Below are 27,010 nucleotides of genomic sequence, written 5' to 3'. Positions count from 1 at the left end.
AAATTCAGTATCAGGTACTGAGGTAGTCTATGGTTCAATGGCCCCTAATTTCTTCAATGCCCTGCTACAAAAATTAAGAAATCTGCATAAGCTGGAGTAGATGTTTTCAAAATGGAACGAGACATGGTTACCAAGTGACTAACAAGAGAAAGATCCTTTGAGCATTTCAATAATATTGTGTTATTGACATTTATAATGATAACCAGACTTCATTTATTTTATCAATACAGTTCAGTCATTTGTCTATACACCTTTAATTTTCACCTGAAAATTAGATTAATAAAACTCATCATCTTGTCAGTGAGTTCAACAAAACCACCTGTCTGCATTTGGCATGAGGACTTCTTACACCAACCGTCTACTTAGATCTTTCAGTGTTTATGTCCAGTTCTCCTCTTAAAATGGTTTCAATTATTACTTAGAACTGCTTGCTAAGTTGGTGTCCTTGGGAATGGCATTGATGTCAGTCTTCCACAATATCACTTGCTTCAAATGCTTCATGTTTCTATTACAAAAAATTAAAGTTAATAGAGCTGATGCAAAGTGGTAAAAAAGACTCCCAACAGAGCTGAAGAGCAGGTCTTCAGAGGAGAAACTCATCTCAGGCATGTGTTTTGGCCCTTAACTTCCTACACCCTAAGGGGGCTGGGGAGCATCCAGGTAATGACTCCTGGGTGCCCTTCTGGATATTGGGGACTTGTGCATTTAAACTTCTTGCAAATTTCATCTAGTTGAAGATGCAAATGATAAACAGGTTGACTTGATAGAATCTAGCAGAGTGTCTCATATTTTTCAATTCAGATCCAACCAGGATAATCGTTACATTTAATCCCCCTGCTTTTGTAATTTAAATAATTATACATTATGATCAGTCCTCTTTCTATTTATTGCACCACTTTATAATAAAACCAGTTCTGAACCCATGTGAAAAATCATAAATGCATAGAAATATGTGTTTGTATTTTTTATTTTTATAGACTTGAACAATGTAGAATCAATAACTGATTTCTTGCATGTAAAATTTATTCCAGTTTTCCATTGACCGTGTAATTATATTTTCATTTGTTAGTTTTAATTATTTGATTCATTTTTCTGTTTTTAACAATTGATTCTTGTTTTTGGTTTTTCTTTTATCAGAATTGTTTCTTTCTTTGTTAATTTCCAGGTCACCTAGCAAGCGGTACGCTCGGCGAACCGTTGGTGGTGTTACGAGAAGTACAATATCAGAGGAACGTAATACCATCGATGGTTGTCGGAACCTACCCAAGTCTCATACCTTTGCAGCAGGCTCCTCAAACTCTTACCAAAATTTTAATCGTTGTGATGGATCTTTAAGGTCAACGTTACCATGTGATTATAAATCCAGGATGACCTGGGCTGATAGTAACAAATCAGAAAAATCAGATGAGTAAGTATTTATTGGAGATTTTTATTTTGAATTTGTCTTTTCTTTCTGCTTTGCTGATGTAATGAGATGAGATTTTCTGGCTTCTTGATCTGCTGGTTACTGCAGAAGCTGTTTGATGAATGACTGGTGAGAGTGGTTGAAGTCATGTACAAAGATGTTGCCAATAAGCTAAGAGTTGGCAATAAGTACCACAACAAATTTAGTGGTACCCCTCCTATTTGTCATAATCCTCTAGGCCATAATAGAGGACTATAAAATAATGTTGTTGACCCTCTTCTTGTAGCTGAAACTGTAGTAGAATTAGAATTGAAATTCCAAGTGTGGAAACAAAATCTGCATTGACTCTTTCGGCTAGACACTTATTCCTGTCTCTCCATCATACTTTCACATGCTTCAGTACTATACCCGACTCAATTAGGGGGTCTTGTCTTGCAAGGTAACCTCACTGATGCCACAAAAAAAGCATCTAGTACACTTTGTATAGTGGTTGGCATTAGGAAGGATATCCAGCCATAGAAACCATGCCAAAGCAGACATTGGAACTCAGTGCAGCCCTCCAGCTCATTGGTTCCTGTCAAACCCATGCCAGCAGAGAAAAGGGGACATTAAATAAGAAAGAGGATTCTGGGGTGCTGGTAAACATTTTGTAAGTGTTATGCTATACCTAAAATGGGTGTTCTCTAAAACCTTTACTATTATCCCTCATTCTTTTATCATTTGACAAAATAAAATCCCAGTCAAGTAGGGGTTGATGTTATCAGCCAATGCCTCTCATCAAAAAACTTGCTCTTTTCCGTCTCCTGCTCCTTCTTCTTCTTCTTTTTACTACTACTACTACTACTATTATTACTGTGGCAAGTTGGCAGAATCTGAACAAAATGCTTACGGGTATTTTGCCCGTCTTTATAGTCTGAGTTCAAATTCTGTTGAGGTCGGCTTTGCCTTTTATCCTTTCAGGGTCAATGACCTAAGTACCAGTTGAGCACTGGGGTTAATGTCATTGACTAGGTCCTTACCCCAAAATTTCAGGCCAAAGTTTGAAATTAATAATAATAATAATGCAGGAAGTGCAAAAGATTGTCTTAACTGGTAACTTGTCACACATATTGCAAAGAGCATTGTTAGGGTCAATTTTCTTTCTTCCCCCTTTATTTTATTTGTTTACTTTTTTATTTTTTATTTTTTCTCTCTGTCTTCCCCTTTTTCTCTAACACATGATTCTGTAAATGAACAATCTGGTGTGTTTGTTTTGATGCCTTGCCAATGGGTACAGTACGTTTCTCTGCCCTAGGTGTCAGGAAGACACTTGGCAAGAAATAGAAGCAGAATTGAAAGAAAATGCTAATGAAAATAATAATAATAATAATAAGGCGGCAATGAGCTGGCAGAATCGTTAGCACACCAGGCAAAATGTTTGGCAACATTTCATCTGCCTTCATGTTCTTAATTCAAGTTCTGCCGAGGCCAACTTTGCCTTTCGTCCTTTCGGAGTCAATAAAATAAATACCAGTTAAGTACTGGGGGGATGGTCAATGTAATCAGCTTCCCCCCTCCCCCGAAATTCCAGGCCTTGTGCCTGTAGTAGAAAGTGTTGTTGCTGCACCTTTTGCAGGACCTCCTTTGAGGCGACGTTCAGTTTTAAACTTCAATCATAAAATTGAGGCTAGAAAAGCAAAATACTTCTCCTCCATATTTTCAAAACTGAATCTTTACTATGTTGCTTCTCTGAATTTTACATTGTTTGTAGAGACTTGTAATACATTTTCAGCTTCTTCTCTCTGCCTCTTCGTCATTACTAATCAGGTGTGGTAGTTGGGGCAAAGTTAGTTGATTAGTTGGTGTCAAGGTTGGATTAGCAGCAGCAGCAGCAGCAACCAGTCTCTGCTACATGAAAGATTCTATTTCATCTATATTTAGAATGGTGTTCTTTCAAACATGTTCTCATTTCTACGCTTCTGCATCACTTCTCTTTGGATGTGCATCTCAAAAGGTTGCAGGAGGAAGTTGTGTTCCTTTAAAGGTAGATCAGGCAGCTTTGTTAAAGTAAGATGTTGAGAATTTCGAGTCTGGCTGTTCTATCTTAACTGCAGTTTCCAGCTGTACTGGAGATGTACTTTTTCTGAACAATATGTGTATTGTGTGTGTATAAATATATATAAGCCCTATATGTCTATTACAGGTTTACCCTATTTCCCAGTTTAGCAACATTGTCCCAATGTTTCAGCTGGTTTGAAATTCTGTCTGATTTCTGGAAAAACTTTTTGCTTCTGATATTTATTCTGATTTGACAACAAAGGCACAATGCAGTGTTATTTGTTAGTTTTTAACAAACTCATTATGAAACTATTTCACTGTTTAAAAAAAAAAAAAAGGAGTGGGAGCTGTGTGGCTTTTCTGATCAAGTTGCAGTACACGAATACAGAGAACTACTGGCATTTCACTGAATTTTCTGGGGGTTTTTTTTTCGCTCATTTTGGAACATTTATATGATATCAGTACATATTTTTTTTTATTCTTTCATTTGAAAAATTTCTTTTGTATTGGTTCATTGAAAGAACTTTTTGATTTATAAGACCATAAAAGAGTATTTACAGAAAGAATTCCAAGAAGAATTACTCTTTAAAAAAAAGTATAATGTTTCTCATATGGGCAGATAAAAATGTGGTCCCTATTTGAGTTCTCTTTTTAAGCCACCATCATAAGTGACTTCAAAATTAATTAATCACCAGATTGGTGATTCTCATAGCTACTAAACAGGCCACCTTTGCCTTCACTATAGATTCTCATGAGATGACTTTCAAGACTGTTTATTCAAATTTGATATGAAAACTTTTGAAACTAAAATTTCATCTAGTACAGACAAAATTTCAACATTTTTAAATGTAGTGATACCAATGATTCAACAATGGTGTGGAGGGGTAAACTTAATCATAATTTCTATAGATGCTGTGCACTGGGAAGATATTGAAGTTACCTTGCATTATTTGTCATAGTATATCCTGGTCAGGAGGTCACAATGTTCTAAGTGAGACAGCTGAGATCTTGATTAGTTCCTAAATCTCAGTTATTGACAATCAGGGTTTAATGGAATTTTTTGAAGACAAATGTAACTTAGATTCTAGTAGTGTAAAACAAAAACTGTAAGAACATTTTTACCCCATTAAAAACCAAATTTAGAAGAAACTTTGATGTTATTGGCTCTACTGTCTTCAGACAGCTGCCAAAACAGTTATTGTGAAAATGTTCAAATATTTTCATATATATACAGTTCACACAACACAACTAAAGGAGTTTTATGACTTTACTGAAATGGAATACAACATGGTAATACCAGATTTTAGTGAAAGTTACCCACAATTGAAAGAATTCTTTACATATTTATAGGCATGAAATCCTACTTTTCTATCCAAGAACTCTGCAAAAAGACAATGCCAATGTAATTGATATCAAAATAGAAATTCTAAACCTGATTACAAATATAAAAGAATGAAAATCATGAACTTGTACCTCTAGGTGCAGATGCTTTGCTGGGCAAAACTTGTTGAATGAAAATGCCGAAAGCATTGAAAAAAAATAAAGGGTTTAAAATTGTTATGATTAAAAGCTCTTATTGGTCCCTGTTTCAACTCTAAAAATTATGGCAGGTTTATATATATATCATCATCATCATCATCATTTAGCATCCGCTTTCCATGCTAGCATGGGTTGGACGGTTCAACTGGGGTCTGTGAAGCCAGAAGGCTGCATCAGGCCCAGTGTGATCTGGCAGTGTTTCTACGGCTGGATGCCCTTCCTAACGCCAACCACTCCGTGAGTGTATATATATATATATATATATATATATATATATATATATTGGAACATGATGCAGTCCTTAGTCCTGTCAAACTAATGCATACTCCCATGGAACATAGGTGTTTGAGGATTATGTTTTATCGTTTACTTGATTCAGTTATTTGAATGTGGCCATGTTAGGGTATTGCTTTGAAGGGTTTTTGAAGGGCAGGTACATGGTTACCTGGCCAGAGAGATAGAGGGAGAGAGAGAGAGAAAAGGAAGACAGAAATTGCTGTAAAGGTGATACATGGGTACCTAACCTAGAGCAGGAAAAGGAGAGAAAGAGTGGGAGACTGCAGGAGAGAGATGATGGCAAAATGCTGGGCATATTCAAAGGAGACAGAGATCAGAATGCAAATGAGATGGTTGAGTAAAAGAAGAGAGAGAGAGAGAGATGGTGGCAAGTTCTAGAGCATACCTTTGAGGTAGGGAGGTTATAATACAAATGGCAAGGCATTGCCACAATATATAGAGTGCAAATAAACTTTTCTCTGCAATACAGCTAATGCATCTTGAATAATTCACAGATTCTTGAGAATATCAGAGACTAGAGTAGACATACCATAGAAAAGTTTACATTCTGAAACTGTTCATCAATTAATGGTTGATCTCTCTCTCTCTCTCCGTCCCTCTCTCCCTCTCTCTCTCGCTCGCTCTCTCCCTCTCTCTCTCGCTTGCTATCTCCCTACCTCTCTCTCTCTCTCTCTCTCTCTCTCTCCTGCCATAGCTGTGTAGTTAAGAAAATCGCTTGACCTTGTGGTTCTGGGTTCAGTACAACAACACAGCACCTTTACCAGCTGTAGCTTCAGATTCAGCGATACCTTGTACATAGGATTTAGCAGACAAAAACTGTGCTGAAGCCTACCTGTACACAGGATGGACATAGCCAGCTATTACTTTATTGGAAATGGCTCAATTTCTAATTTTGCTGAGATGGATAGAGAGGAGTGTGTAGTTGTAGTCACTTGGCTAATAACTACATTAGAATCCGAAATGTTAGAGAAGCAATTCAACAAAGAAGGCCTAGCAGATAAGTTGATAGATAAACTAGTGAATACAAATTTAAATGACCTGGTTTAGTGCACAGTGTCCAAGGTGGATGTTGACGCCTGTCAGAAAGTAATGTGAAGGCTGGGAATCAAGTCATTCATGGAAATCCATGTTTGTCTCTTCATGTAGCACACAGACTCAATCACCCGAACAGATCTGAGCACAAAATTCTGAAAGTTTATCTGTATAAAAGCAACTGCCATTTCTTAGTTTAATATGGTTTGGTAGATAACTATTACTAAAACTTGTTTGTATTCATCCTAAGGCATTGCAAAACAACAAAAAAGAAAGAAATATAAATTGAATCAATCTTATTAACATAGCACCTGACTTCAGTGTGTGTAGGGTTCTGTATGTTATGTCAGTAGCCATGTCCCGATGTCAATAGGTCTGAAATAAATCTTATACCACTGCCTTCCAGGAATTGATATCCTTGGAGGCAGAACCCCAGTGAGACTGAAATCAGTAAAAGAACACACACACACACACACATATACCCTCTCTCTCTCCATTTAACCTTTTTTTTTTTCCTGCTCTCTCTTTTCTATCACAGTCTTAGAAATTATTCATTGCTTTCTGCTTGAATGACTTTGACAAGGAATGTTAAGGAAGTCTTCCTGCCTGTTGTTGCCAGCCACATTAGATCATACATCAGCTGATCGACTACTCACTGAACCCTATTCCTAAAAAGACAACTGCATTTAGAATTTAAATAAGCAGTAGCTGCTTAGACAACGGCAGTGAGCTGCCAGAGTCCATTGCCGTTCTGGGCAAAATGCTTAGTAGCATTTTATCTGTCTTGGTGTTCGGAGTTCAAATTCTGCCAAGGTTAACTTTACCTTTCATCCTTTCGTTGTTGATAAATTAAGTACCAGTTGAGGACTGAAGTCATTTTAATCAACTTATTCCCTCCCCTGAAATTGCTGGCCTTGTGTCAAAATTTGAAACCAATATCTACTGAGGCAGAGAAGCAATTTATTAAATATATGTCTGGACTGATATTTCAATAAATAAAGTTTAGCTTCTACTCCTAAAACATAAATTTCATACAATTAGAATTTGAACTATTCAGTTAATATTTAGATTGATGATCATTTAGAAATTCTAGGCATGGGAGTGGCTGTGTGGTAAGTAGCTTGCTTACCAACTACATGGTTCTGGGTTCAGTCCCACTGCATGGCACCTTGGGCAAGTGTCTTCTACTATAGTCTTAGGCCATCCAAAGCCTTGTGAGTGGATTTGGTTGATGGAAACTGAAAGAAATCCGTCGTATCATCATCATCATTGAGCGTCCGCTTTCCATGCTAACATGGATATATATCATCATCATCGTCATTTAGCGTCATGCTAGCATGGGTTGGACGGTTCAACTGGTGTCTGGGAAGCCAGAAGGCTGCACCAGGCCCACTCTGATCTGGCAATGTTTCTACGGCTGGACGCCAACCACTCCGTGAGTGTAGGGGGTGCATTTTACGTGCCACTACACAGGTGCCAGACAGAGCTGGCAAACGGCCACGATCGGATGGTGCTTTTTACATGCCACCGGCACGGGGACCAGGCCAGGCTGACAATGGCCACAATTGGATGGTGCTTTTTACGTGCCACCGGCACGAGGTCAGTCGGGGTGACGCTGACAACAGCCACGTTCGGATGGTTCTCTTATGTACCACCGGCACTGGTATGACAGCTGCAATTTCCATTGATGTTGATCGATTTCGATTTTCACTTGCCTCAACAGGTCTTCACAAGTAGAGTTTTGTGTCCCAAGAAGCAATGGTATGCATAAGTGGACTGGCTACGTCCCAGATAGAGGCCATGGGTTAAGGTCTCACTTGTCTTGCCAGGTCTTCCCACGCACAGCATACTTCCAAAGGTCTCAGTCTCTGGTCATTTCCTCGGTGAGACCTAAAGTTCGAAGGTCGTGCTTCACCACCTCGTCCCAGGTTTTCCTGGGTCTACCTCCTCCATGGGTTCCCTCAACCGCTAGGGTGTGGCACTTTTTCACACAACTATCTTCATCCATTCTTGCCACATGACCATACCAGCGCAAACGTCTCTCTTGCACACCACAACTGATGCTTCTTAGGTCCAGCTTTTCTCTCAAGGTACTTACACTCTGTCGAGTATGAACACTGACATTACACATCCATCGGAGCATACTGGCTTCATTTCTTGCGAGCTTACGCATATCCTCAGCAGTCATGGCCCATGTTTCACTGCCATGTAGCATGGCTGTTCGTACACACGCGTCATACAGTCTGCCTTTTACTCTGAGCGAGAGGCCTTTTGTCACCAGCAGCGGTAAGAGCTCTCTGAACTTTGCCCAGGCTATTCTTACTCTAGCAGTTACACTTTCAGCACACCCACCCCCGCTACTAACTCGGTCACCTAGGTAATGGAAGCTATCAACTATTTCTAGTTTTTCTCCCTGGAATGTGGCAGAAGTTGGTCTCAGAGCATTTTCAGTGTTTATTGTTCCTGAGCATCTGCCACATACAAAAACTATCTTCCTAGTTAGCCTTCCTTTGACATTGCTGCACCTCTTATGTGTCCATAGCTTACACTTGGTGCATCTTATAGAGTTTCTACCTACACCTTTTCTACAGACCAAGCAGGGCCATCTACCTGAAGGCGTTTGTGATTTATCTACCTTCCTACTTATTAGGACTTTGGTTTTAGCTAGATTGACTCTAAGGCCCCTCGATTCTAATCCTTGCTTCCACACCTGAAACTTCTCCTTCAGTTCTGATAGTGACTCAGCAATTAGAGCAAGGTCATCAGCATAGAGGAGCTCCCAGGGGCATCCTGTCTTGAATTCCTCCGTTATTGCCTGGAGGACTATGATAAATAGGAGGGGACTGAGGACTGAGCCTTGGTGGACCCCTACCTCTACCCGGAATTCTTCACTGTACTCGTTGCCAACCCTCACCTTACTAGCAGTGTCCCTGTACATGGCTCGCACAGCTCTCACTAACCATTCATCTATCCCTAGTTTCCTCATTGCCCACCAGATAAGGGATCAGGGGACCCTGTCGAAGGCTTTCTCCATGTCAACAAAAGCCAGGTACAGGGGCTTATCTTTGGCTAGGTATTTCTCCTGCAGCTGTCTTACCAGGAATATAGTATCAGTGGTACTTTTCCCTGACATGAACCCAAACTGCATCTCATCTAAACTGACTCTCTCCCTAATTAGTTGGGCTATGACCCTGTCCATGACCTTCATTACCTGATCCAACGACTTGATACCTCTGTAATTATTTGTATCTAGGGCATCACCTTTACCTTTGTAGCAGTTGACTATTATGCTGCTACACCAGTCATTGGGAATGACTCCTTCGTGTATCACCTGGTTAACTATACGGGTGACTAGGCTATAGCCAGCACTACCAGATATTTTGAGCATCTCTGCAGTAATTCCTGATGGGCCTGGGGCTTTCCCTGTTTTCATGCTTCTAATTGCCTTATCTACTAAGGAACTGTCAACTCGGATTGCTGGTCCCTCTGTTGGGTCGACATTCGGCAGACTCTCTTTATCCCATTCATTTTCTTTATTCAGCAACCTTTCATAGTGGCGTCTCCAAACCTCTCTCTTTGCATCCTCACTTAGCGCAAGTGAACCATCATCCATGTGAACACATTTCTCTCCTACCACATCACGATTCTCTCTCACACACTGTCTTGCAACACGAAATACCTCAAGTCTTTTGTCCTCACGGTGCAGAACATTGGCAAATTTTTTCTTATCTGCTTCCCCTCTGGCTAAATATACCTGTCTCCTAGCTTCCCTTCAGGCAGTCTGATACAATTCCCTGCTACCACCGTTCTTTCAGTCCTTCCAAGTGTGTATATGTTTGTGTGCCTGTGTTTGTCCCCCCTAACATCACTTGACAACCATGTTGGTGTGTTTACGTCCCCGTAACTTAGTGGTTCAGCAAAAGAGACCGATAGAATAAGTACTAGGTTTACAAAGAACAAGTCCTGGAGTCAATATGCTCGACTAAAGGCAGTGCTCCAGCATGGCCACAGTCACATGACTGAAACAAGTAAAAGAGTAAAAAGAGTGTCCTCTTGGTCTCATTTTTATTGTATCAGATAAAATATTATTTTTAAAAAAACAGAAACACAGGAATTAAAAACCTGAATAATTTGTTTACTGTGGTAAGCTGTTTGTTAATCTTGAAAAGATTTTTCATTTGAAGATGTCTTATGGCGACCAACTTAAAGCAGTGGTTCCATGACTCTACAAAAGAAAGATTTCACCTCCTACGGAGCACAGTTCAAGTAGTCATAGTTTGTTTTAGAATGAAAACCATTGACTGTCATCTCTTTAAGTTTGGCTCATTTGATTCAAGATTTATCATCTAACTTCTTGAATCTCAACTCTTTCTGCACATAAACTCATCAAAATAATGGTTCGTCTTTGTTAAAAGTCCTTGTTTTTTTTTACCATTGCTCAACTTCTGTGTCCCCCAGATACCATGTGGACTGTAATAAGGTCAAGAAGCTGAAAGACAAAAAGGTTGTAAGCAATAATACCAATATTTATTGGCTAAACTGGCAAAATGACCGTTCCTAAATACAACAATAATACCCATACTGAACCGTAAATGACTTCTCATTCCTAATCGAGCCAACAGTGAAGTATCTACTGTTGTCACTTGACATTCTCCATACACTTGTCCATGCCAATGTCTAAATTTCCACAGCCATCTAACTTCTATCACCAATGACTAGAAGATGCTGATAGAGAGATCTGGCTTTATATATGGACTCACCTTTAAAAGATGGTTTGTCAAGTTTCTCATCACATTCTTTAGTAACACTCAATTCTTTTGACCAAGCCAATTTATTCTCATAGATTCTCTTCAAAAAGTAAAATTATTCTTTTTCATTAAGAGATGAAACTAAAAACTGTAATGTGTTTACATCTGCCAAATGAAGGTAAGAAGGTCGGTGGAGCACAGAACAAAATATAAAATTGAGTATATTTATTCTTTCTGTGAGAATCAAGTGTCTGTGTCTAAATTCCCAAAATTTAGTTCAGGTTTTCAACTATCAAGTTTAGGCCTCTCTGTAGGTATGCATATGTTCAAAGGGTTTGAAAATAACCCTTCAGTTAATTGCCTTATACCAATAGAATGGAGTGAGTATGCATTCTTGAAAAATATTCCTAGAAAGATTACCTCAATTTTCTAACTTGAACTTCTAACATTACAAATACTGTCATTTCTCTCTCCTCCACCGTTAGTCCCTTCCCACCACCTCCTTCCCTTCCGTTGTTGTTTCTCTATTTTAAGCCAGTTAAATAGTTGCTGTTTAGTAAAGATCTGGTGATGGAAGGGTTGAGGTGACAGTAGCAACACTTGTTTCCTGTTATTTGTAGCAGTTATTTTAGTACTTTGGATTGTCTGCCTGGAATACGCTTAAAGCTGCTCTCACACGTTAATGTTTGAAAAGTGTGCAACTGGTGGTGTTATTTGATCCCTCTGGTGTGCATTTGGCCAGGAAGTGACATCATATTGCAACAGGGCAATAACTCTTAGTAAGCTTTTATGGAGCAAGTTGGGGGAAGGGATTAATGTGCAGGGAAGGAAACAACACAAGGTTTTTGCTATAGGGGTCAAAGTATGTTACCTTTAACAATTATGATGGTTTTGAGGAGTCACAAGTGAAGCCAGCTTTGTCTGACATTTGTAAAAGTTTGTGTGGTGGGGGAGAGAAGTGTGTTGGGGGGCAATCTGGAGAGAGGAGTGGTGTGAGGATTGTGAAGATTATGAAGGAGCATTTGTACACAGCATCTGCTCATTTTGATGCATTTGTCTATGGCAGAGTAAGCATGGGTCTTGTATTTGTGTCTACCGAAATATGTCTACTATCTGCTTGTGTTTATGTAGTAATTGTGGTGTCTATATGTGTGTGTGTGTATACACACACACACACACACACACAGGTGAATGCTAATGAAATTTTTCAGCTGTGTACACAAGAGATAGGATGGACTCATACTGATTAGCCAACCATTCCAACATTAGCAGCTCAGACACACACACACACACACACACACACACGCACACACACACGCACACACACACACACACATTAAGAAAAGAGTGGAGAAATAAAGAGAGTGAGTGAAAGAAAAAATTAAAGATAGACCAAATGTTCTCAGCAGGTGTTTGCAAAAGAGAGAGAGAGAGAGAAAGTGAAGTGTTACCACCGAGAGAGAGAAAGAGGGAAAGGGAGAGTGAGAGAGGAAGAGGGAGAGAGAGGTATGGAAAGTGAGGTATTACCACTGAGAGGGAGAGAGAGTGATTGCTCTCCTAATGAACACATTATTCAAATCAGATCTACTAAACACCACTATCTTCACAACCACCACCACCACCACTACTACCACCACCACCACCAATAAAGATAAACCTCTGTAGAGAGATGTACTGAAGCAAGTCTAGCTCGGTCTCTTCACCATAAGTTTCCCAACTTCATAGACACAACCAGGTAGTGTCAATGTTGCGAACCTGTCTTCCTCGGATTATATTCCAGCCACTACTGACTTGTTGGGAACACACACAAGACAGGTGACTCATACTCACATTTACTCATCTTTTCTCTTCTCTCTTTCTCTTTTTTCCTCTTTCTCTCTCTCTCTTCATGTGATTTTCGTTGAGGTTTTTTATGGTTTAACGTTATTTGTATATAAATATATTATTCTACCCTCTCGACACATTCTGCCTATCTGTGTAGACATAATTTCCAACTCTATACACATGCATATTTCACACATATATACACGAGCACACACACACACACATAAAATTGTTTGTGGGTGTGTATTCACATAAGATGATGACACACTCACGCACACACACACCATATTTGAAAGTATAAAAGTGACACTTTTCTTTTTTTCCAAAAAATATCTCAAACATCATCTCAGCTCCCGTATGTTAAGTTGGGCCTCCCATCAGCTAATTTTGTCCCTGATACTCATTTTGTTTTTTCCCTTAATATGCACTGCTGAAATAGGGTATGCATCTAATATTCCATTGAATACAGTGTGTGTGTGTGTGTGTAATTATTATTCATCATTTAATGTCCAGCTTGGCCTGTTTGACAGAACTTGACAAATCCAAGGACTACATCTGATGCTTTAATGTCTGCTTTGGGAGGGCTGTGTGGGTGTGGATGTATGTGTGTGTATGTATGAACACACACACACACACATGCTACAATCACACACACACACACATATATGCACACTCATATACATACCTACATGTATACATACATAACTTAGGTTTTAACCCTTATCAGTCTAAAGCATGTCTAACTTAATGGCAACCCCTGTGTAATCTTTAAGTCATGTTTTGGGCCATCACAGTCTTTTTGTGAAGGAAGCTGTTGTTTGCTGAGGTAAATCCAGGTGTTGATTTGTCTGGTATTTCTTGGAGGAATTGGTCCAGGTACCATGTTTTGGGGTCTTTTGGAATAATGTTAAACAAAGCAGGGTCAGCTGAAGTAAAAATGTTGTGTCGTGATGTTGTTATGAGATCTGATCTTGATTTTTGTGGAGGGCAAATGGCTCTGAACTCCAGTCTTGGATGACTTGTGAACTTGATACTAGCATCTTTTGCACACTCATCATCATCATTTGATGTCCATGTTCCATGCTTGCATGGGTTGGACAGTTGGACAAGGAACTGATTAATCAAAGGACTACATTGTGCTCCAATGTCATATTGGGCATGGTTTCTAAGGATGAATGCCCTTCCTTATGCTAGCCATTGCCATAACATTTTGGGCAGAAATAATCAAGACAAGACTTGGTACATGTGCACTGGAATTTAGGGTTCAGTTTTATATGAAGTGAATTCAACCTTTGTAGGTGTATATATAACCCACCTTCACACATGTGAATATCTACTTTTATATGTAGAATACTTATAAACTCATTTGTTATTCATATAAAACCATACATGGTAAATATAGATGCCCCATCACGCTCAGTAATGACCTTTCCAGTTGATTGATCAATGGAACTGCCTAGTAATTGGATTACAGCTGAACTGGCTGTGTGCTTCACAAACTCATAACTTTTAATGTAATCCGCATGCAGTACCAGTGTGCAGCCCGGCTGGCCCTTTCAATTACTGTCATACTTCATTAGAAAAGCTTCAGTTCAGTTTCTCTCTCACCTGGTTGCACTCACAAAACTAGACTTGACCCAGTGCTATGATTAAAGACACTTGCCATGCTATAGGATTGAACCCTGAGCCTTATAATTGTGAAGTGCACTATTTAACTACTCACATACTGGGTTTCATAATATTGACTGCTCCCTCATCTCAAAAGTGTGATCCGTTCGTATGAATATATTCTTTACTAACCTTCAACTCCTTTCACAACATTCTCACTCTGAAGGTGTTTTCATGAAGTTTAATTAAAATGGTGTTAACTGGATTGAGATATTATCAAGAACTTCAGAGGATATTGTTACAGTGGGTTTATATTTGGAAAAGAGAAGTGGCATTTTGTTTTCTAGTTTTGTGCAAACATTGTGTTCATAGAATGTTATATGGTTGTCTGTTTATCAACATTGACATAGTTGCAGGCATCCTAGCATACAGAATTCATGATGTGTAAACAATATTTCTTTTTTCTGAGTCTACAAGGGGCTACCCAAACGAAACCATTATTTTGCAGTATTATTTTATTCTCTTTACATGTTTATATTTTTATTTCCTTCAAAGTATTCGCCATTTGAAGCAATGCATCAGAGTCCAGATGCATTTTTCCCTCTTTGAAGCAGTCCCGGAACTCTTACGAAGTGATGTCTTTTAATTCCTCTGTTGTTTTTTTCTTCATCTCCTCCACATCTGCAAGACGTTTTCCTTTAAGGACTTTTTTCATTCAGGGGTACAAAACAAAAAAAGAGCTGCAGGGAGCAAGATTGGGTGAATATGGAGGGTGGGTAAGTGGGGTCCTACCAATTTTGGTCAAAAACTTGTCTCCCACTCGAGGCAGTGTGCTCAGGGGCATTGTCAGGATGAAACTGCCACTCTCCACTTTACCACAGGTCGGGACGTCTTCGTCTCACCGTGTCTTGCAAATGCTTCAGAACTGCCAAGTAAAATGTCTGCTTAACAGTTTGACCCAGGAGGAACAAAGTTTGTGTGGACAATTCCTTTCTCATCGATGAAACAAACCAGCAGTGACTTGACATTGGACTTCACTTGATGTGCTCTTTTGGGGTGGGGTGACATTGAATGTTTCCATTGACTTGATTGCTGTTTTGTTTCTGGGTCAAAGCTGTAGCACCAGCTTTCATTACTAGTGATGACTTTTGGAAAAGGTCCAGATCGACTCCCATTTGTTCTTTCAGTTCACAACATGCATTCAGTCATGACTGCTTTTGATCTTCCATGAGCAAGCAAGGCACAAATTTTGCTGCAACTCTTTACATTTGCAATTTCTCACTCAAAATTCATTGGCAGGAGCTCCAGGAGACACCAGTCGTATCAACAAGTTTGTCAGTTGTTTGGTGATGGTCCTCCAAGATTAGTTCACAAATTTACACAAAGTTTTCATTCGTTCAGGAGATCAACAGTTACTCTGAGCAAAGTTGGTCTTCAGGCGACAAGGGATCATTCCTGAAGCATGAAAACCGCTCATAAACTTGTATTTTGCTCATGGCTGTGCCCTTGTAAGCTGTTTGGAGCATGACAACTGTTTTGATCATTTTCCCCAACAGAATTTCATGGAAGCACACTGTTCTTTCATTTTAGCCATTGCAAAATTTTGGCAAATAAGGGAGAAGCACTGCGAAACAAAGATGCCTAGGGGTTGCATCAAGTGGCTTCCACTGGCAGAAGCCTGAACTACTATAGACTTGTCCCGCAAAGTATATTTCCAGTTACTTTTGGGTATCCCCTTTTATGTTTTTGTCGGTCAAGAGATAACAATAGAGCCAGGCAGGTGACTTGAGTTGATATTCCTCTCAGCTGATGGTTACATAGCTTCTGGTTGTTTTATGACTTTTGAATTATCCTAGAAAACTCGAGATGTGACACTGCAATATCGGGATGTTTTTTAATAAATAAATAACAACCTTCCTAGTCTGAGCCGTGCAATTCTGTTAGGGCTTGAATTTGGGGAATTTTAAAGCAGCAGCAAACAGGCATTAATAGATCTTTTTTGAGTGCAACGTATAGGTAACCATATAAGTTTTTCAAATATCTTACAGTCTTAACTACCTGCATTCAACATACACACAATCACACACACACACACTTCTGTTCCAATTCTGCCATCTTCCTAAGTTGTATGAGGATAGAAAAACAGATGCTTTGCTGTATAATATGGTGCCCTTATTGCCAACTTACTCTTTTCTGTATTCATTAAAGAAAAATGTATCATTTAACTTCCCGTATTGAAAGTGGTTTTGTATTCAGTCCAGTTCTGGGGCACTTGGGCAAGTGACTTCTATTATCACTTCAGGCAGACCAAAGCTTTGTAAATGGATTTGGTCTGCCCAGAACTATAGCAGAAAATTCATGCTCTGTTTGCATGCCCACATGTGTGTGTGTGTGTGTGTGTGTGTGTGTGTGTCTCCTTGTCTTGATGTCATGAAGGTACAGTCATTATAGACAAGTGTGACCATCATACAAGTTGAGTCATTTTTTCCAGTGTTCTGTGAAAATGTGGGAAAATATTTTGCTTGGAAATAGGTGAAGGTTGGCAACAAGAAGGGTATCCACCTCAATGAATTCCATCTGACTCATGCAAGCATAGAAAAGTGGGCACTAAAAGCCAATAAACAATAAAAAAAGAACTTCCCCCACTTTAAGATTGTTGTTAGGCACATATGTATGTGTTGTAAATAGTAAGAGGTGAGACTTGCCTGCTGCTTTAACACTGTGCTACTTGGCTTAGCTGTTCACTGTTACGTTTATCACCTGGCAACTTTGTCTGCACTGCATCCAGTACTTCATCCATCATGCTATGTTGATGCTTCCTAGTTAAAAACTGACTTTATTTTTGATTCTCACAAAACTATATCAAAATGGGACTAAAAGAGTTAGCATCAGAATGAATACCTGGCAGTAAATCATTCCTTCAAAAGGGGAACCCTGAATACATTTAGAAGATTGTCGTGGGGCTTCACAATGCTTTAGCAAGAGAAAATGAGGATAAAGATGATGAGATTTTTATTTCTGTTTTTTTTTTTTTTAAGATGGGTGTATATCAATAGGCTAGCATATCTATCTATCCATCTGTCTGTCTGTCTATACACACACACACATGTGAAGGCATGTGGCTCAGTGGTTAGAGCATCTGGTTCACAATAATGATGTAGTGAGTTCGATTCTGGACTGTGGATTGTGTTCTTGAGCAAGACACTATTTCACATTGCTCCACTTTACTCAGCTGTAAAAATGAGTTGCAACATCACTGGTGGAGAGGGGGTGGCTGGTATGCATGGACGACTGCTGGTCTTCCATAAACAACCTTGCCTGAACTTGTGCCTCTGAGGAGAACTTTCTAGGTGCAATCCCGTGATCATCCATGACTGAAGGGGCCTTCACACATGCACACAGAAAGAAAGAGAAAGATAAAAGCAAGAGGAAGTTGTATTGCTGATGTTGAGTTGGATTGTCATTGTCTAGAAGGGACATCAAAAATATGTAATAACCTTCAATGTACATATTTCTTATTCAGTAGTTATCAATTTCCACTGCAAAATGATCTTCAAATTAGTTTTCCATTAATTTATCACTTTGCCAACAGCAGTCTATAGAGAAGGCACTTGGAAAGTGGCTGCCAAAACCATTCACAGGATGAAAGCATCCCACAAATGGTGCCTGTGCAGAATACTCAACATCACCCACAGATCCAGAGTGACAAACTCAAAAGTCCCGAGAAGAGCCAGTCAGTGCCACCTGCTGGAGATTGTTGCTCAAAGAAGAATGAGATTTGCAGGTGGTGTTTTTTAACTGTCAGAAGAAGGAATACACAAGACAACTATACAATGGGTACCAGCAGAAGGATGAAGAAAGTGAGGGAGACCCAAGAAGGCAAGCATGAAGCAACTTAGCATCATCTTGCAAGATACTGCTGACTACTATACTCAAAGCTGGGATTATTGGAGACGTTTTGCTGCCAACTGTACAGGAGGAATCAGGACCAAAACTGAAATCATGAGATTTCTTAACCAAGTAAATAGAAACAAACCAAGTTCTTCACATCTCATCAGTATAAATCATATTTGTAATTTCCTTGACATTGTGTAGTACTCCAAAATTCTACAGACATAAAATGAAAATATAAATAGCAAGAGCGCCCAGAGAGCACAAGCCTCCACCAAGGCAACACCAACATCCTCTCAACAATTAGCCAGAGAGGATTTTTAAAATGAGAATATCTGAAATAAACTCGACTGTTCTCACAAACGAGAATACTAAAAATGAACCCAACCACTGTCAAAAATTAAGGAAAAGAACCGGAAAAATAATCCAGAATCCTTGTCCGGTACCTGATCGATCCCAATGGAATGTGAAAGTGGCTGTAGAAAGTTTAGTAACAGTAATAAATAGTTTATCTTTATCTAATACCAGCCAAAGTTAACAAATTCACCATTCAAAATAGTTTCAAAGGTGGAAGTAATAAGTTGTACTCAGGAATTTTTAAATGAATAGCGTGAGACCTTTTGGTTTTCTCTTCTATTAAATTCCAATCTTCCTTTAGTATTCTTGTTGTTTTAGATCAATGTATAGATGTATGTATATATGTAAGTATACTGTAAAGTGTTAATATGTATGTATATTATAAAAATATGTTAGTGTTATTTAGTCTGCGAATGGTTTTGCTGTCGTTTGTTTATGTAGTTTGATTTCTTTATCCATCAGTTTCTACTAAGATAGAAACGTGAGTAAAATTGATAATAGAGAAACAGAAATAAAACTTTGGAAACAGCAATGCCCCCTGATTTACATAGAAAGCATGAGCATGCTTTCAAGGGAGATAATCAGAGGCTGTAACACTTCATGTAAAGTAAAGTCAGTATAACAAATAATCCAGAATCCTTGTCCTGTACCAAACCGATGCCCAAATCTAATCAGTTCCTGCCAGTCACAAGGCCAAACATCTCTGAAAGTTTCATCTGAATCCATCCAGCAGTTCTTGAGATATCTTGTCCATGGACAAACAAACATGACTGTAAACAATACCGCTGCCTTCACTAAGGCGGAAGTATTGAGAATCATTTCTACTATAAGCACAATGTCTGAAATTTTGAGGGAGAGGTTAAGTTGATTACATCAACCCCAGTATTCAACTGGTACTTAATTCATTGATCCCTAAAGGATGAAAGCAAAGTCAGCCTTGGTAGAATTTGAACTCAGACGTAGAGATGGACAAAATGCTGCTAAGTATTTTGCTTGGTGTGCTAATGATTCTGCCACCTCACTGCCTTAATAATAATAATAATAATAAATAATAATAATAATAATAATAATAGCCCTGATGCAGTCCCAGGCAGTGACTCTCATGGCTTCTGATCTTAACTGATTGGAAGTGTTATCATGTACATTGTTTTGTCTTGGTATAAAAGATGGGCTACAGCAAATATTCTGCTCAATACCACAGATTTGCTTGTCAGTTGTTTGACCTTAACCAGTTGAGCATGTCCCTTAGTGGCTGACGATATGTGCATCTCTGATCACGAGCAGAAGTAGTGGGGGAGCATCATAGCCATGTGTTGAGGGGGATTCTTTGGGGTTTGAATAGTTCACCTCTGGAAACATGGGTGGTTCTTTCAACATCCTTAAACAACCCTTATTCAGGGACCTTTTGAGCGGGATGGGCTACTCAACCTGAAGAAAATTCTAACTGGGCCCCACCTGCAAGGTCATGTGCTGTTTATCTTGATATGAGATCACCATGTCGCGCATATATGGTTGTGATGCATGTGCCTGGTGTACCTTTATCAGACGGGTAGTCATGATGGGTATATTGGGCTTCATATATTTTACCCCAGTGTCACTTTGATGGCTCTCTCACTCAATAATAATAATAGTAATCCTTTCTACTAAAGTGACAAGGTCTGAAATTTTTGTGGAGGGGACTTGTTGAGTTCACTGACCCCAATGTTTCACTGGTACTTAATTTATTGACCCTGAAAGGACAAAAGACAAAGTCGACCTCAGCAGAATAATAATAAAAGTTGATACATCCAATGTTCAAACAATCTTCAAACATTCTTTAAAAAAAGAAAAGATTTAAATCAAGCCATCTTCATTAATGTCTCTTATAGCATTAACTTCTAAGGATTTATCTGTGCTCCTTTCACATGTATTGAAATCTGAGAAAAGTAGGGCACACATTGATGTTTTTCTAGATACCAGAAAGTCTCTTGTGTTATCTAATCAAAGTGGAAGCCACTTATAGTCAAGAATAATGTTATATAATAGTTGTTGTTATCAAAATTAGTAAATCCTAAACTCTTCATTTAAAATTAATTCGAAACTTCAGTGCATACTAGAATGAAAACTTGGACATTGTTATAACTTTTCAATTAAGCCACAACACTTGTTTCTAGTGTATTCCCAACAGAATCAGAACCAAAGTATGCCAGGTCAAGAGAGGTGGTAGATGTATTGGATTCTGCAATGTAGAAAGTATCAGCAGTAACCATCACAGGCCTGGACTTTGCAGATGATACAGCACTTGTATCTGATGAAGTTGCTCAAGCTCAACAGCTGCTCAGCAGAGTAGAAACATCAACTGATAAACTTGGACTGCATAGAAATGTCAAGAAAACTGAATACATGTGATGCTGAGCTGTTTGCTTTGAACTGTTTAAGTCAATATTTTCTATAGAAAACCTGTAGAGATAACCGTAACAACTGACAAAGAAATTATCAAACAGGCTTTTGATGGTGGCTACACAAGGATGCCAGAAATGGCCCTAAATGTGAAATGGCATATGACAAGCAATTTCCTTTAAGGACACCTGCCGAAAGTTTGCAAGAAGATCAGGCGAAAGTGGCTGCAACTATATGGTCACTGCGTGTACCACTCTGGACTGGAAGTAACTAAATTCGTCTTTTGGACCCCACTTCATGGTGATGCAGCAAGCAGAAAATATAATCACACTTATATCAGCAACTTGATCCCAGACTCTGACCTGGAAAATGCATCTCAAGTCAGAAAAGTGTGGTGGGTGGGCTTTGTTGCTGTGACCCTGGTTGGAACCCAGCCATAAGAAGAGATAATATAACTATTTTGTGTGTGTGTGTACATACACACATACCTATATACATGTGTGTGTGTATATACACACACACATGCATACACACTAAAACACATACCCTGCTGGATAGTTGACAACATCATTAAGTTTTAACTCCTGTGTTAATTAATTTGTATCATCTGGATCAGGTTGCCACTTATTGAGGTTTGCTGATGTTGATATTGCACAAAGGCGATTTTGGTAGCTAGAACACCATGTTAAGAAATCCACTCTTGGTTTCTATAATTCTGTTTGAGGCTCCATTACTTATTGAAAAGCATTTCTCAAGGTGTTTTGATGATTTTTTCCATAATTTTGTTATTTCAACATCACTCTTAGTATTATCTTGTGACTGACCATTGTCTCCAATGGAATTGAAACAGTTACAGTCTGGGAGGTTTTTTGAGAGCCAAACTGACAGGATGTTCACTCTTTCATTTTGACACATCAAATTGCAAAACCAAACTGCATCTCATCTAGGTTAATTATGTTCCTAATCAATTGGGCCCGTAACTTTCATGACCTGATCCAGCAATTGGATACCTCTCTAATTATTTCTATCTAAAGTATCTCCATTACCTTTGTAATAGTGACTATAATTTTGCTACCTGTCATTGGGTATAATACCTTCCTGTACAACCTAACTGACCATACAGGTAATTAGGCCAGTTCCTACCCTGCCAGACATTGTAAGCATTTCATCAGTGATTCCTGATGATTGAGGAGCTTTCTTTGTCTTCATATCTTTGATTGCTTTATCCATCATGCTTCTGTCCTCAACTCATGTAGCTGGTCTCTCTGTTGGATCCACATTGAGAAAGTATTCTTCTCCCAAGCATTCTTCATATTCAGTAGTTTTTCATAGTAGCACTTTTGTGCCTCCCCCCTTTTTTTTTTTTTGTTTTTTGCCAGAATCACTAGGTGCAAGTGCACCATCATTCACCCATTCACTCATCTCACCCATGACATTTTGATTCTTTCTCTTATACACTGCCTTGCAACCAAAAGCTCTGAAACATGTTTTACAATTCAGGGCACTGTATATATATATACAAAATGTTTGGTTTAATTGCTTGTAAATTCAATCAGCAATATGCTTGTGTAAATAGCAATCGACTTACTACTTCTCAGAAAATGTTATCAGAAAATTTTAGTTGCTTTCTCTTTTAGTTTGTATTTTCACAGTCTGCCATTTTTACCTGGTACAAGAAAGTTGATATGGTGTATATCATAGAATATTTTTGCTAACCTTGGCTTCTTACCTACTGAGTGGTTGCTAAATATAAATATGATAGACTGGTGTAGACATGTTGGTATGGTGTTGTCTTAGTTACCTCTTGTTGTGTTGTTTTTATTTTCTCTGCAAATTTTGTATTTGTACATATACACATCAGTGCCTTATTCAAGTAAATATATACACACTTCACTGTTTGTGCATATAAATGTGTACACATGTGCATGCATTTTGTACACTTTTGTGCATGTGTATGCATGTGAATATGAACCACTGCATAACTTGGCATGATTGCATATATCTGAATGTATGTATAAATTTGTGTTTGTTTCTACATGGATGTATACACCTTTTCATTTGTGTGTGTGTGTGTGTGTGTGTGTGTGTGTGTGTGTGTTAATTGATACTATCGTGGGGGGTGGGGAGCATGTGAGAATAAAAAAAATTGAATGTGTGTATTTTGTTTGCATCTGCTTCTCTGCAGTACAAAGTGCACATCAGTTGGTGTTGCTTCTGCAATTCTTGCTTTTTTGCATCACCTGACATTGCTTCATGATATTCATTCCAATTAACAATAGTATTAGGTTAAATTAAGAATGTTATTGATGGCAAATGGAACTGTGTTTGAGGGGGAAGAGAATATGACTGTCTGATTTCTTAACAGTTTGTCTCTGTTGAATCTAAATCTTATCCAATCTTGGAATGGTAATGGCTGTGGTTGGGGGTTCTCTCTTTTCAGAAGAGTTCCTGCTCTCAAACCACATGCAAGAATCTACAGTCTTTTGTTGTTTACTTTGAGTTAAAGAATTTTCTAAACACGGCTACTACTGGCATCACCATTATCACTAGTTTTCATACTGTTGCCATCTTCCATTTACTGTTACCAAGAATGAATATCTGTCAATATTTGGCATTGAGTTTTATAAATACAATAAAAGAAGTGGCAGGTGACCCGGCTTTTTAAAGCAATTCTTTATTAGGGTAAGGGACCAGATGGGGGCAATGCTGGCGTCACTGCAGCTGAAATGGTTATTATTAGTTATTCTGCTGCTGCTGTTGCTGCTTAGCCCCAGGTCAACCCTAATTGAGCAGACCTTCCAGTTATGCCATCCCCTTCTGTGTTCAGAAATAGTTTGATTAGGATTACATCATTCAATGTCAGTATTTTTTTTTTCTTTCTGAAGCAGTGGTATGTGATTTGAGGGAAATTTATGTGTTATTTCTAGCTACTCAACCACATGGAGAATCCCTTATTGTTGATGGTAGCAACTGACAGGCACATTTCCAGATCAATTTCAACTTATTCCCAATGCTATAAAATCCCTGAAGTGGATCTGAACTGAAAACTTCTGAGTTGGTCGTCATTTAGTCCTGATTGAACAGACTAGTAATGAAAGAGACATTCCAGTCTTCGCTCTCCAGTTTCCCGTGTCATTTCCTTCTCTCTCTTTTCATTTTTGAGATGATAGGATGTGAACTGAGAGAAATGTTTAGCAAGTTATGTCTCCCTTCCTTTTTTCAAAGATTATTACATATTGAGAGATTTGGTTGTGATTTCTAGCAGATTTGTGCAACTCTGGAATAACTCCCTCCTTAACTCAAAAATTGGTTAGCATTTAAATAAATCAGTTTCAACAGGAAGATGTCTGCATGCAGACTCGGTTTGCCAAAATCCTTTCACTGCCCTCGGTCCACAACAAAAAATAATCTTTTTGTAGCTAATGGTTTTTCTTCTTTGTTTTTTTTTTGTTTGTTTTTTTTTTAACTGATGCAGTTAAAGAGCTATATCCTAATTTATATTAAGATTTTTATTTTATCACCACCACCTTACAGAGAAATCTGTTGGATTTGTAATGTAGCTGGTTTGGTACTTTGGATGGCACCGAAAATCAAGAAGCTCTTCACCATCTTTTCCGACCCCCATCTCTTTTAGGATGAATTTTTCCAAGGTTCTTCCTTCCTGTGTTTTCATTATGAGATGAGCTGAAAGATTACTATAAGTTTTTATCTTCTTAGACAGTTGGAATTTCATTAAAGTTACAATTTGATTCCACAGTAGATTAAAATGCCATAATTGATATTGCTGTTGTTGTTATTACTGTTAAGATTTTGAATTGTCTTGCAATATAAAGGTTGTTAGAGTAAAGATTGGAATAAGATTTAGGAATGTATGTTTTAATGTGATCATAAATACTGATCCCCAAACACTGTCATGATTCAAACACTACATAGACATGGATAATGTTTGTGGTTCTCTATACAACATGTTATCATTTGTGTGAGCATGTTATCAAACAGGCCATAAATCTGGCTGCTTTAGCTAGGCTGCTTGAAGCTGTTCATGTACTACCACCACCACCACCACCACCTCTAAAAGCACAACAATAGAAACTGGGAAATCACTGTTCATTGGCAGAGAGACTTATTCCTTTAGGTTTCGCTTCATATTTTCTTTCTGTCATTCTGGGTTGACTTGCTAAAGATGAAGAAACTATGAGTTATTCACTGCCCAAGAAAGGCTTGGAAATTAAATATTTATCTAAGTCAATCATCATCATCATCATCGTTTAACGTCCGCTTTCAATGCTAGCATGGGTTGGACGGTTCAGCTGGGGTCTGGGAGGCCAGAAGGCTGCACCAGGCCCAGTCTGATCTGGCAGTGTTTCTACAGCTGGATGCCTTTCCTAACGCCAACCACTCCGTGAGTGTAGTGGGTGCTTTTTACGTGCCACCGGCACAGGTGCCAGGGGAGGCTGGCAAACGGCCACAATTGGATGGTGCTTTTTACGTGCCACTGGCATGGAGGCCAGACGAGGCTGGCAAGGGCCACAATCGGATGGTGCTTTTTATGTGCCACCGGCATGGAGGCCAGTCGGGGCGGTGCTGGCAACGGCCACGTTCGGATGGTTCTCTTACATGTCACCAGCACTGGTATCACAGCTACAATTTCCATTGATGTTGATCGATTTTGATTTTCACTTGCCTCAACAGGTCTTCACAAGTAGAGTTTTGTGTCCCAAGAAGGAAAGGTATGCATAAGTGAACTGGCTACATCCGAGGTAGAGGCCACGGGTTATGGTCTCACTTGTCCTGCCAGGTCTTCCCACGCACAGCATACTTCCAAAGGTCTCGGTCTCTAGTCATTTCCTCGGTGAGACCTAAAGTTCAAAGGTCATGCTTTACCACCTTGTCCCAGGTTTTCCTGGGTCTACCTCTTCCACAGGTACACTCAACCGCTAGGGTGTGGCACTTTTTCACACAACTATCTTCATCCGTTCTCGCCACATGACCATACCAGCTCAAACGTCTCTCTTGCACACTACAACTGATGCTGAGTATCAGCATTTCCTTGCTTCTTTGAATGAACAATACCTTCAAGTCAGTACAGGATGTAAAGTTCCATTGGAATAAATTCTCAGCCTCCTGCATGCAAAGTCCACATGTTCCAAAACTTTGAAAAAAACAACCCCCAGAAAATCTCCAGTATAATCAGACTTTTAGTGACTGCAACGTAAATTTCAGATCTATAAGTCAACCCTCAATATTTTAGTATTAATTTCAGTTGCTATGTTATCATAGCTAACCTTTTACTACTACTACTACTACTACTACTACTAGAAGTACAACTAATAACACTTTACTCAACCACTTGACCTGCTAGAAATCTTTGAGATTTCCATCCAAAGCACACACTGTCATTAAAAAAGGAAGGACACACTTGATGATATGTTCCTAGATTATATGTTTCTAAATACTCTGAAAAAGGATTGGGATAGGCTACATGTTTGGCCATCAGTTTGTATTGTTCCAGTAGATCTCCCTTGTCACCATCCTCCACTGCAATGCCTTTTCCATTTTGTCTGCTGGGACCATATAACAGTCTTTTTGCCAGTGCCACCTCGACTGGCTTCCGTGCCGGTGGCACGTAAAATGCACCAATCCAATCGTGGCTGTTGCCAGCCTCGCCTGGTACCTGTGCCGGTGGCATGTAAAAAGCACCCACTACACTCACGGAGTGGTTGGCGTTGGGAAGGGCATCCAGCTGTAGAGACCCTGCCAGATCAGACTGGAGCCTGGTGCAGCCTCCTGGCTTCTCAGACCCCAGTTGAACCGTCCAACCCATGCTAGCATGGAGAACGGACGTTAAACGATGATGATGATGACTTGTTGCCTTCAGTTGATGCACGGCATC

General features: G+C 39.1%; 1 protein-coding gene across 9 annotated transcripts in view; it reads left to right on the top strand.

Annotated features, from left to right (window-relative positions):
* LOC115215691 (tyrosine-protein phosphatase non-receptor type 4) overlaps window positions 1-27,010 on the top strand; it is a 603,270-nt gene that overhangs the window by 434,187 nt on the left and 142,073 nt on the right. For all 9 annotated transcript variants that reach the window (XR_005000546.1, XM_029784972.2, XM_036505713.1 and 6 more), the window contains one exon: window positions 1,166-1,408. Coding sequence is in view for 8 of the 9 variants with exons in the window: in XM_029784972.2 (XP_029640832.1) it covers window positions 1,166-1,408 (243 nt within the window). In the remaining variant the exon portion in view is untranslated. The remainder of the gene's footprint in view (window positions 1-1,165; window positions 1,409-27,010) is intronic.

This window comes from Octopus sinensis, linkage group LG9, assembly GCF_006345805.1.
Source record: "Octopus sinensis linkage group LG9, ASM634580v1, whole genome shotgun sequence".
NCBI lineage: Eukaryota > Metazoa > Mollusca > Cephalopoda > Octopoda > Octopodidae > Octopus > Octopus sinensis.
This window is presented reverse-complemented; position numbering and strand designations above follow the sequence as displayed.